The 12,660-nt window shown below is 52.3% G+C and overlaps 1 protein-coding gene across 20 annotated transcripts in view; it reads right to left on the bottom strand.

Moving 5' to 3' along the window:
* The window catches only part of Brsk2 (BR serine/threonine kinase 2), a 52,763-nt gene that overhangs the window by 21,839 nt on the left and 18,264 nt on the right, over positions 1-12,660 (bottom strand). For all 20 annotated transcript variants that reach the window (XR_005975767.1, XR_005975770.1, XR_005975768.1 and 17 more), the window contains one exon: positions 397-491. Coding sequence is in view for 15 of the 20 variants with exons in the window: in XM_041666299.1 (XP_041522233.1) it covers positions 397-491 (95 nt within the window). In the remaining 5 variants the exon portion in view is untranslated. Of the gene's footprint in view, positions 1-396; positions 492-12,660 lie in introns of those variants that run through there.

A 12,660-nucleotide genomic window follows, 5' to 3' on the forward strand; every position in this document is an offset into this window, starting at 1 on the left:
TGTTGTCTTCTCTTACAACCGCCACCCATTCAAGTCTCTAAGCTTCTCCACATCGGGAGCTAGAGCTTATCCATCCCTCTTCAAGATAGCCTGGTCCTGGCAGGGGGGTCTCAGAGGCAAGGGGCACTTCCTCATTCTAATTAGAGGACTGATGTCCAGTCTGCTGCTCCAGTACCACCACTGTCCACTGTAGGACTGCTCTCTGGGATAACACAGTCAAGGCCAAGTGGAATCCTTCCTGAGGATGGAATAGCCCAGGAGCTAATCTGCTATTGCACCAGCAGCAATGGGTAGGATCCCATGGATTAGCAAGGACAGAGGCCACCCATGTCAGTCCCAGATACCTAGGCCCATCCCTCCAGGTGGTAACCCTTCTACCCCAGCCCACTGCCTCACCTTCATCAGCACCGACTCACTGAGCTTCTCACGGTTGACAATTTTGATGGCGACCTTCTGGCAGGTGACACAGTGGATTCCCAGCTTCACCAGGCCTGTAGGAGAGAGGCCATACTCTAATCCCAGCACCACTTCATCCCGACCTTAGATAGCAGGGACCACATCCCAACTCCTGACATGCCGTTTCCAAGTCTGTCAGATCCTGGCCATTAATCACCTTACCTTGCTCACTCATCAGAATGGATCCATGGGAAAGTGGCTTACTGCACTAAAACCAGATTCCTCCTGAAACCTGAGGTCTTCATGTGCCACTGTCACTGCCCCTGTCCCAGGTCACCAGAGCCCTTCCCCTGGGCCAAGCATATTTCCAGCTGAAGAGACAACATGCTCTGAGTCCAGAGACACTCTGACCTCTAACACAATCTTACTCAAGATGCTTCACCTGTAGACTGTGCCCCAGAAGCAAAGCTGGACCAAGATCTGCAGCCATGAGGCAGAGACTGCTCTTTCCAACTCAGGCTGTGTCCAGATACTGTCCCAACAGAAAGAGCCACAGCAGGACACATGGAAATAGTGCAGGGCAAAACCAGGGGAAAAGTAGTGTAGGGCTAGAGGAAGCATTTCTGATGTGAACAGCTGTCTCCCTTCTCCACAAAAGATTAATTTTCCAACCAATCCAAATCAAAGGGCTCTTGTAAATTGATAAGAAAGCACATATGCCATGCTCATAGACATGTGCATGTATATGCATGTGCATATCTCATGCACATGGCAGTAATATACAAATGGGCAAAAAATGAACACAAAGCAGATATATGTGTAGAAAGACAGTTCATGTTTTGAGTAAGGTCACAACAGAGATGTGGTTTCAGAATGCAGCTGGAGCTGGGGTCCTGGGTATCTAAATGCAGAGCTGAGTTTTCATGATGGGGAAAGCCCAGGCTGCCATGTGAGATCTCAGGCTAAGAGGTGGCCACAGTGGGACACCGTAGCCAAGGAAGTCATCTCTGAGTCACAGGCTCTGGTGCCTCCTGCTGGCTGTCTTTGATCCAGCACGAATGTCTGTGATTCACACTCTGATGGGGAGAAAGAGAACTAGCCAGGAGGGCAAAGGTACTGATCATCTGACATTATAATTCAGTCACGAATTGGGCTGTGGCACTGGCCAAGGCACTAAGGCGTGAGGTCACCTGCTCTTGGCCAGAAGGTACTTAAGACTTGGTAAAAACTATCCAGTCCCCCAAGAAGACTGCAGGTGCAAGAGAAATGAGGAAGGACAGTATGACAAGTGATAAAGCCTCCTGCCCCAGGATGAAGTACTCTTGCAAACCTAGAAGGCCCACTTGCGGAAGGACAAGGCCACAAGGGCAAAGCAGGAGATGAGCGTGACCCAGAAACAATGTGTCCCCTCAGGAGAGCTCAGAGGACAAAACATGGTTGTTCTGCCCACAGATGGGATAAAAGAAGACTGGCGGGGGCGGGGGGCTGGAGAAATGGCTCAGAGGGTAAGAGCATTGCCTGCTCTTCCAAAGGCCCTGAGTTCAATTCCCAGCAACCACATGGTGGCTCATAACCATCTGTAATGAGGTCTGGTGCCCTCTTCTGGCCTGCAGGCATACACGCAGAAAGAATATTGTATACATAATAAATAAATAAAAATATTTAAAAAAAAAAAAAGAAGACTGGCGGGGAGGACAGAGAATGGCAGGCTCCTCAAATGTGTTCCAGGCAGGTAGGCTGTCTTTCGGCTGACTGTATGTATCAGCATGCGAGGAAGAGGGAACAATGGAGTCTCAACAGGAAGAGTTCCATATCTCATCACAATTCAGCTAGCAAGCATACCTGGTAGCCATTTAACCACTAGTGCAGCTAAACCATGAGATGTCCACCAACTGGCCTCATGGGACATGCCGGGCCCTGGCAGATATGGCACTTGCCTCCTCTCTTAGTCCACACCACAGGCACACTCAACCTTATATGGCTATGTGCACACCCATACCTCCCCATAATGCACTTATGCATATCCAGTCACATACTACGTACATGCCCTTGTCCTCACTGTCACAAACAGGTGACATACACATTCAGCCTCCCATGTATGTGCACATACAGCAGAACCCTCACATGGATGGGCACACATACCCACACTCAACACATGTGTGCGCTCATACTCATGCAGCCCTCCAGCCATGAGAGACATGTAGAAAAATGTCGTCCTGCCTCAGGAACTGGGAGGACATGGTGCTAATATGGAGTGAGCATCAAATAGTAAGAGGACAATGCTGTCATCTCCATCCAGTGTGATTTCCAACGTCTGCCAAACACAGCTGTGTATCAGACACTGTCTCACACTTAGAGGTGGGGAAACTGAGGTTGTGGCATCTACCTAGCTGGCTTTTTAAAAGCCAAGAGGACTAGAACACGGTGTCCCTGAGCCCCAAGTTTTCTTTAGGGGCTTCCTGGGAATATGAGATTATGACCTCTGCTCAGGGAATGAGTGACCAACGAGTAGCTCTAGATGCAGTAGGCTAAGGAGTGGGCAAGCTGTCCTGGACCCCTCCCTTCTTTCTTCCACTTGCTTCCAGTATGCACAGAAAGCCCATTCCTCATCACTGTATATGGAATATTCCTACATAGCCTAGCATAGCAATGCTTCTCCTTGGTAAGGGTCTCCTGATACTTTAGGCCACCCCTTCCCTGTCTCATGAGGGAAAATGGGGTCCTGCCTCAGGAATAGGGGCAGATGGAGATCTTCTGGGGTTAGATGTCTGGGTTATGAGCAGTTCTGCTCCTTCCTGTTGCACTGAGTAGGGAGTATGCCTTCAGGAGCCTTGCTGTCTGGCCTGCAGCCTCAGGGACAGGCGGCTTTCTGGCGGGAAGCCCATGATCACCCCTCATTACCCAGCCCTCTAAGTTGCTGGGGCTTATTTTCCAATTGTGATTTTATCTCTAATTATTGTCTTCACACAGATGCAGCCTCACATAGAAAAGGAAAGTATACCATGTCACACATAATTACACGGGGCCCTTGCCAGGGTGGGGCTGAGCTAGAAGCAAGAGGAGCCACCAGCTCTAACCGTGCCCTGCTTCTGCAAGGGCAGCAGCAGATTCAAAGGGACTGGGGCTTCCAAACCTCTAAGGAGGGTCCCCAGGCTTCTTCCAGTGGTGACTCTGACATGAGTGTGAAGGGTCCAGGCCCCTCTAGAGCTACTCCCATCCACAGGCACCTGGGACTTCTGAGCCTGACTAGGGAATGGGGGAAATAGGCAGATATACAACTGTAGTCGGTCAACTCAGGCGTTAGGCAGGCCCTGACTGGGCCCCCAGTTGCCCAGGTAGCACATGGTGACTGGGTTCTGAGCAGTGACCCTCAGTAGAGGCAGAGTCTAAGGACTGTGGCAGAGTGAGGGCAACAGGATGGCCTTCCAAATATACCTGTCCTCTACCCAGCTACACAAAACAGGGGCAAGACACTACCATGTGGGTTGGGCATTTTCTAGGGGGTGTGGAGTAGCAGCTTGGCACTCTGCTTTGCTCTTTGGACTCAAATGACCCCAAAGAATTGCTCAGTTGGGGAGAGGAAGGAACAAGCCTAATTGTGGATCAAGCCAGGTGATCTTCAAGAATACCCCGGGGATAACTTTGGGTAGTGGAGATGGAAGAGGATGGGGCCACCATTTGGGAGGCAGATCTAGCTCCCTACAAACTTGCAGAAGTCCTTGGCTGATGGCCAAGTGCCTAAGGGCACTGGACACAGATTAAGATCCAATGCCTCTTCCCTCCTGCCCTGCCATTGCTGGCCTCTTATACAACATGATCCTTCTGAAGACCCCAACTGGGCTGAGCCCTGGGGACCATGAGTGCAAAGGTCAGAGAACACGTCTCACTGTCCAGTAACAGCTGCCAGAATAGTCTGCTGCTTGGTGATTTGGATATTGTACACTAGGTAGGTGACAATGTCAGCACTGGGGGGGGGACCTTCTGTAACTCCTAGCCCCTCAGGCCATAGCAATGGGGTTGGAGAGGTAGAGGTAGCAGTCTACAGATATTCTGTCCTGAGATAGACAGAACATCCATTTGGGTGGCAGCACCAGTCATGGGTGCAGCATGTGCCTGCATGTCTCATAACTGATGTCCTCCTCAAAGTGAGGAGCACAATATGTCTGCAGAGGTATCAAGTCAACTGGGAAAACACGGTCCATTTATAACCTACTGCCAGTTTCTTCCCTCAGTCTTTCCACACTGGGCCAGGGCATCTAGAAAATGCACATGGCTGCAACTTTCTGCTTGTTCCCCAGGTTCCAGTGCTACCTTCAAGACTATACCCCCCCACCCCGTGGTGGTTTGAGGAAAATAACCCCCAAAGGAGGTATATGACCCTGTTGGAGTAGATGTGGCCTTGTTGGAGGAAGTGTGTCACTATGGGGTTAGGCTTTGAGGTCTCATTTGCTCGAGCTACACGCAGTGAAACAAACCATTTCCTGTTGCCTATGCAAGATGCAGAACTCAGATACCTCCCCGGCACTATGAATGCCCGCTTGTCACCATGTGCCACCATGATGATAATGGACTGAACCTCTGAACTCTAAGTGAGCCTCTAATTAAATGTTTTCCTTTATAAGAGTTGCCATGGTCATGGTGTCTCTGCACAGCAATAGAAACCCTAACTAAGACAGAAATTGGTACCCAGGACTGGGGTGTTGCTGTGATTGGCCTGACCATGCTTTTGTTTGAAGGAATATGGACCTTGGCACCGTGGATTAGAAATGCAGATGAAAGCTTTAGGTGCTGCTTAATGGGCCATACTAATAGGAACACGGAAGACTGTGGTGTTGAGTGTGATTTGAACTGTGGGTGCCTGGATCAAGAGGTTTCAGAGAAGAAGAATGTTAGTATATGGCCTAGAAACCAGTCTTCGATACTTTGGTGAAGAACGTGGCTGCCTTCTGCCCATGTGTGAAGAGTCTGCCTGGGGCTAACATGAGCTGCATCCACTTGCACTTACATTTCTCAGGCCCTCAAGCTCCCAGTGCCCCCAGGGTCTCCTGGTGTACACAGACTCAACAGACCTTGGCTTAGGGTCAAACTCCCCAGCCCCAGCTCCCCTCTGTGAAGGATGCTGGTTTCTCCAAGTCACCCTCCTTACAAAGCCAAGGTATGACCTGTCTACCATCACCTGAGAGGAACAATGACCATCAGCCCTTCCCACAGGGTCCTCTCAGGCCGTCCCACCCACACTGCTCTACCTCCCCTCTTGCCAATGATGTGACAGGCACACAGCCCCCATCTGTTCACCTCATGGGGGCCTCAGTGCAGGGCTGGCTAGGTTACAGCATACTGCCTACCCTATGCAGATGGGAATCCAGAGGTCACAAGGCCCTGGGTATGGCACATGCATGTGGGCCACCTGCTGTTGGGAGTACATGGCCCAAGGAAATAGCCTGGATAGGGAGGCATGACTGCCACAGACTTTCAGGTCACTTCCCACAATGCTGACTTCCTAGAGTTTTGTCCAGTGGCGCTCAGGTACAGGGCATGGCTGTTTAGAGGCCACCAGTGTCGCAGTGCTGCCCAGATCAGGCTATCCCCATGAGCACTATGGGACCAGTGTAAAGGAAAGGCAGCACCTTAGTCAGGGCTTCCAGGAGCCAGGTCCAGTGAGACCCGGGCCAAGTGCTCTTCCCTCCTCTCCTATCCCCTAGGCCGTCTCTTACCAGTCATTCTTAAGGCTCATCCCTTCCTAGTACTCCCAGAGGGCCATCAAAGAGGATACTCTGCCTAGTGTCCTCCCTGGCCTCTCTGGAGCCTTGTCATATCTCAGGAACACAGGAACAGCCAGGTGTGGGGGGCACCTCTCTTCTAGGCACCTGTCTGCACACACTTGGGTGCATCTGCCCTGCCACTACTACCCATGAGGTTGCTCATCAGCCTAGAGGTCACCCTGGGGACCCACCTAGCTTCTGCCAACTCCTTTCTTAGCCAGAGTTGGTTTAGAGGGTGGAAAGGAGTCGGTTCTGCCCAGGGCAAAGTGCCAGTAGTCAGATGCAACACTAGGGCAGAGGATGGAGGGGGCAGGCTGTGGCTGAGCTGCCTCCTGGCTGTGCTGGGAGGATGGAGCTGCACTGCTGTCCTTGGTGCTGAATGTAGTAGGCTGGGGGCAATGGTGCTTAGCCTGTGGCAGCCTTGGGGGTAGGGTCTTGCACAGTTAGCTCGTGCTTGGGTGCAGTGTGTGAGTGGCTGGCAGCAGTCTCCTCTGCAGGTTTTCAGGAGTGAGGTTTATCACCAGGCAGGATGCACCTGAATGCTGGCCTCAGTCAGCTGATGAGCATACAACCTCTAGTTCCAGTAGAGCCCAGCACAGAGTACCTGTCCCAATCTTAGGTTTGAGACTAGTGCTCATGAGAAGAATGCTTCAAGTATCACCTGATCTCCCCCCATAAGTGACCAACTTGTCTCTGGGACAAGACCCCTGGCTCTATCCTGGGAGGCTCAGCTCCCAGGGCAACCACTATAGCACACGATGACCCATTTTTCCTTTACTTCTCTGTAGGCAGCACTGTGGGCGTGTGAAGGGGCAGTGGCTCCCATTTTCCTGAGGTGACAGATGGGACTCACAGCCAGCCAGCCTATGTGGGCTTGGCAGGGGGTGACGCCATCCTGGGAAAATAGATCACAATGCAGAGTCCATCTTGCCCTGGCCAGGCTGCCTAGTCCTTGAGGAAGTGTCTGCTAAGATGCAGGACAAGACACTTGCCTGAGAAATGGAGTCCCAACCCTTGCCAGAAGGGGGCAGATGTTCTACATCGTGCACAGAGTCTCACTGACAGCAGAGAGCAGATGAAGCCATCCCTGCCAACCCACAGCTGTCCTTGAATGTCCTGAGAGAATTCTGCAGGCTCTGCTCAGAGAGCAGGCACCACTAGTAGTCTCATAGCTATTACTGCAGGTCACATCCCCAACACACACACACATACACACACACACACACACACACACACACACACACACACACACACACGTGCTGGCTGTATTCCCATGGGTTCCTGAAAAGAGCTGACCCTAAAGTTGAGGAGGACGGCCAGGAGGAAGCATCCACCCAGGTCCCCAGCCACCATGCTGATGAGAGAGGTTAAGGAGGCAGGTCCTTTGGGCATAGATAGCCACAGCTGCCCTATGGGTCAACCTTCCTGGTCTCAGCTCTCCCATCCACTCAGTCACTGTTCCAGCAGGCCTCTCTAAAGCCCACAATGAGCCAGACTGCTGGAGCCACACCCTACACAGGCCCCTCTCTGCGCCATGGGTCCCTGAAACATGGCCACCATTGGGGAGTTGCTCTGCTGAGAGCCTCCTGCAGAGGAACAAGGGCTTTGTACAGTAGCTCTCTGGCCCTGAGCAATGGAGGGAGTGGCCTTCACCTCCCAACAACATCCCAACTGATCCTCATCAGACTGTGAGCCAGGACCACAGCTAAGGCACAATTAAGGCAGGGTCACAGCTAAGTCAGGGTCACAGCTAAGCTGGGACTGCAGTTAGGCCAAGGCCACTGCAAAGCTTCCCCAAGTCCTGACACCAGGGACCAGGAGATGATGGTGTTTGCCACCCTAGGTCATTCAATGTCAGGGTGACCAGTCATACAACAACAAGGAATGTTCAATCCCTAAAGGGCTCCAGATGACAGGTAGACATGCATAGGGGCAGCCATTCACTGCAGCAGTGCCCTGGCCAGATCGACGGTCAGCAGCCATCCACTGCAGCAGAGCTCTGGCCAGATCGACAGGCATGGGGACAGCCATTCACTGCAGCAGAGCTCTGGCCAGATCAAACTTGCTTTCATCTCCTCCCGTTCCCAAGCCCAGGAGGACAAGGCTGAGCTCTTCTTTAGCAAAAGGAGGCAAGGTTCAATGGCAACAGCTTGCTTAGCTCCCCTTCACATCCCCCGCCGTGACCACAGCCCCAGAATCCTTCCTGATGGGAGTCCCATAGCTAAACCACTCCTGGGTAACAAGGGACCACAGTGCTCACTAATCCCACCCCATCCAATGCCTGGGCCTCTCAGGCCAGGATAGAGGACAGAGGGTCAGGGGAAAGGATAGGGACACTGGAAGGCAGCATGGACACTGGTGGAGGGCAAGGGTTTTGGCCATTTCTTGCCCTTGCTGGATACCTAGGTTTTTTTGGAGTGGGGGAGTTCTGTATTCCTCTTCCCTTTTACATGCTGGCAAAGTTCCCACTGCTGGGTTCCCACTCTAATAAACGGGCTCCTCATCCTGCCGCATCTCTCATGAAGATTCCACAACTCCTCCGCTGGCTGCTTGGAAGGCAGGGTTGAGAGTGAACTGGAGCTCCCCCAGGAGCACCTCCTCCCTGCTTGGCCCTCCCTACTCTTGCCCAGCACCGAGACTCATCTGATGCTAGGGAACCCAGAGTGGGAGGCAGCCTTGAGGGTATGGAGGTGATAGACTTGGTGGAGATGGGGCTGTCATGTACTCATTGCTGACGCCTGCACCCATCCTGAGTGCCAACCCTCAAAGGGGGCACACGGGGAGAGGTGATGGCCTTGGGAAAGGCCTTTGCACATTAGTTCAATATCCCAATGTGAGGTATCTGTATTTGGGGGTACCAAAAACTACCAGTGACCCCCCCAACACTGGAACGAAGCTAGAAGGAATTCCCTATAATCTCAAAACTCAGCCCTGCCTACCCCACAGTGTGAGAGATCACATCCTTTTACAGTGACTTCTGTCTGTAGGCCCAAGAAGCTAACACATGACACCTCGGGCTCACATGCACTTGTACGTTCTTCATCACAGACCTGGTCATATCTCCACAAAGGCTCGTTCACAAGACATCTTTGTTTATTGCAATGACTGACGTCAGCAAATACACCTGCACTGGCCAGAGGCACTAAGACCTACTGCCAGGCTTGGACAAAGAGGACAGAATGGTAGTCTGAGCAGGTGTCCCAGCAATGCTACCGTGTGACCAGAACTAGGCTCACAGGCACTTTCCTCTTTAATCATGAAGCTCTGCTCTTTTCCTCAGAAGGGAAGTGGGCTCAGGGCCCGGAGTCACACGCCCAGAAACTAGGTTCACCAGACTTCAGGCCTCATTCCCCTGCTACGGCACCAGCAGTCAAGGCTTCCAGCTAGGTGGTGTCCCAAGCATTACCCCTCAGTCCAGGCTCAGGATGGCTACCATGAATGGACAAAGGGGCAGACAAAAATGAGAGAAGACAGAGGGATCATGTTTATCCGTAGTCAACCACACTGAGGAGATGAGATAGCCCAGGGATAGCGCAGGTGGGAACATAAGGGTCCCAAGAAGTCTGGGGTCATGAGAAGATCTTTGACAGCCACCAGCTGTCAACACAGACAGTGCAGTGCAGCTGCCAGCCAGAGGGGCTTCCTACCACACAAGGCTGAGCAGACTGGGGGAGCAGACTTTCCCAGGGCTGAGCTTGGGGTATCCTTGGAAGTTGGTTGCCAGTGTTCCAAGTCACCAGAAGCCCCTAGGTCTCCAGAGCCCATGTTCAGTGGGACTTCAGGACTCCAAATCTCTAGAAGCTGACCCTTCCTCTGCCTGCTGAGAATGACAAAGCTCTAGAGAGTCTGGCACTTTAACTACAGTCCTGGAGCCTGGCTCCTGACCCAGGAAGGCACCTAGATTTCCTCACCCCTAAACCCCGACTGGCCCCTCTTCTGATCCTGATGACAGATCATGTCAGGCTGGAAATCAAGGCTGGTGGGCAAAGGGATTAGGATGCCTGGGGCACACAGAGGGGAGGGGATTTGGCTCCTGGGTTGGGGGTGCTCAGACCCAGGGGGCAGCTTCAAAGGCAGACTGGCTTGGAACATGCCTCTCCCACAGCTGGGCTGTGGAGACTTTGAAGTTGTAGACATCAAAGCATTCGTGTTCTCAGCAGCCACACAGTTGTGGGTGCCGAATCAGCCTCCCCAGCCACCCCTCACCTCTCAGCCTCTACCCCACAGCTTGGGCATCCATGTCTCCAAGCCATGACTGTAATCAGGATTCCCCAGTGCTAGGGAGGCTGACGACAGGGCACAGGCAAAGCTCCTCCACACAGATCCTGAGGACGCCCACCAGTGCGCCAGGGAAGGAACACATCTCTGGGGAGACAACTGTTAACACTCCGAAAAGGAATCTCTCAAATTAAATTAATTAAGCCCTGGAATATTTCACATGCCAGAGGCCCTTTAGCTGCCTCTGTGCACTCCTTCTCCCCCTGCCTATCACCAAAATAGGGGGCAGGGGTCTCCAATTCTTAGGCAAAATGTGCCCCCAGGTCAGTGCCCACTAAAGGAGGCTCTGACCCAGGAAGGGAAGGGATGTGAAAGGGGAGAGGAGCATGAGCCTCACGTGAACTTGCTGTCCTGTATCCCAAATCCCTTCCCAGACAGAGTCATCTCCATAGCCCATGGATGGGCAAGGAGGGCTGGGAACCTGGCTTCACTGTAACTTGGTCTGGCAGGAGCTGAGTCCTTCCAGCCTTGACACAGGGTCTCCCGGTATCCTTTCCTGGTAGTAGACATCAAATGTGAAGACCCCCACATTTGAAGGACCAACAAATCTGCACTTGTTCATCTCATCTCCCATTGAAAGGTGGCTAGGAGCTCACCAAGGAAGAGGCACAGGCAGGGGTGAAGCCAGGAGCCATCCCCACTGCCCGAAGGCATCCTGGAGGGTTTCAATACTGGGCACCCAGGCCTCCAGGGACAGGCTGGCAAAGGCTTTGAACAGATGGGAAAGAACTGCAGTTTGGGCCAGGAGTGGACACAGAGGCATTTTACATATCAGGCCACAGTCAGGTGAGGATACAGAGGTCACAAGAGAAGCTACAGGAAGGATACTGCTCCCAAGAGAACGTTCCAACCCAGGCAATGGGGCAGGGGGTGAATGCACAAAAATGGCCCTGGAGTTTATAAAATCAAGCTTATAATACGTAGACAATGCCACAAAATAGAAAAAAATAAATGCAACTTAGAACTCCAGGAAACTCGAAGGCCTTAGAGACATGGTGAGATATAAGTGAACCACATCATGAATTACAAAACAAAACAAAACTACTCAACAGGTGTCCAGCCCCCTGACCTCCCAACTCTATGAAAATCAGGTCTCAATACAGAACCACTAGGCACACAGGTAGTGTCCTTCCAGTGGGTCACTGATTCCACCCTGGAGTCAACCCTGTCCCTCATTCTCCCTGTCCCATTCTCCTGCCATCTAGCAATAAGAAAACAGTGAAATTAAATTGACCCACATAATGGGAACATTCTACCAAGTGGCGAAGAAACCCCTTTTGATCCCCTACTGGGGGAAAGATTAACCCTGTGCCTCTACCCCACTTCTCCACATGGGCCCTAATGTTGGATGTTTCCAACAGAGAGCTCCTCTCACACCAGGTCCCAGAGGACCCAGGTCCCCTGAATGCATCCCTTTCCAATCAGAGAATGGCAGGAATGGGCAGCAAAGGGAGCCCAGCCTTCCTCCACATCAGGCCAGGGGCTTCAGGGAGCTCTGAGGCCAGCCTATATCACTCCTGTGATCGCTACCCTGATAACAGGCAAAGCCAATGTGATCCCCTGCAAGTGGACACCCACCAAGCAACGAGGCACTAAGTACCGATCCACCCAGCCTGCCAGCCCCAACATGTCCTTTTGTGACTCATCAGTGCCACTTCCCACTGTCAGCCCAGGAAAGGAAGGCCATGCTTGTATGCACCTGCACAGCAACTTCCTGGGAACCAAGAGACACAGACTTGGGACTAGCAGGGTCTCTATCTTAGAACAATCTGAGGGACAAAGCTCAGGTCCTATCACAGCTGCCTCTCCCTCCTCTTTGTCTGGCCCAGTCTCTGTATACTGGGCAGAGAGGAAAGGCCTGGCACCTTTTCATCGAAGGAAGTGATATCATTAATTTTCCAACATACCCGAGGGCAGGGTCACTCTTCTCTGCCAACACCAATGCCAGAGGCCTTCACAAGCTAAAGGGACCCAAGACCCTGTAAATGGCCCTGTAGAACTCACAGCCTCTTGAGGTGGTCCATCTCCCCTCAGAACCCTCTAAAGGCCCACAGGGACCATTACTGTGTGGGTCTTGGAGGTAAGACCAGAACCCAGGAACTGGGAAGGGCAAAATTCTCTGGATTAATAGGGAGGATGGTGGGCTTGGCATGTGCTCGTCTCTACCATGTCCTAGTGAAGTCATCTAACGCAGTAGACTGGAAATTGGAGAGAGCCCTGTCTA

Source organism: Microtus oregoni, unplaced genomic scaffold (genome assembly GCF_018167655.1).
Source record: "Microtus oregoni isolate MIOR12 unplaced genomic scaffold, Mior012 000016F_ref0000370, whole genome shotgun sequence".
NCBI lineage: Eukaryota > Metazoa > Chordata > Mammalia > Rodentia > Cricetidae > Microtus > Microtus oregoni.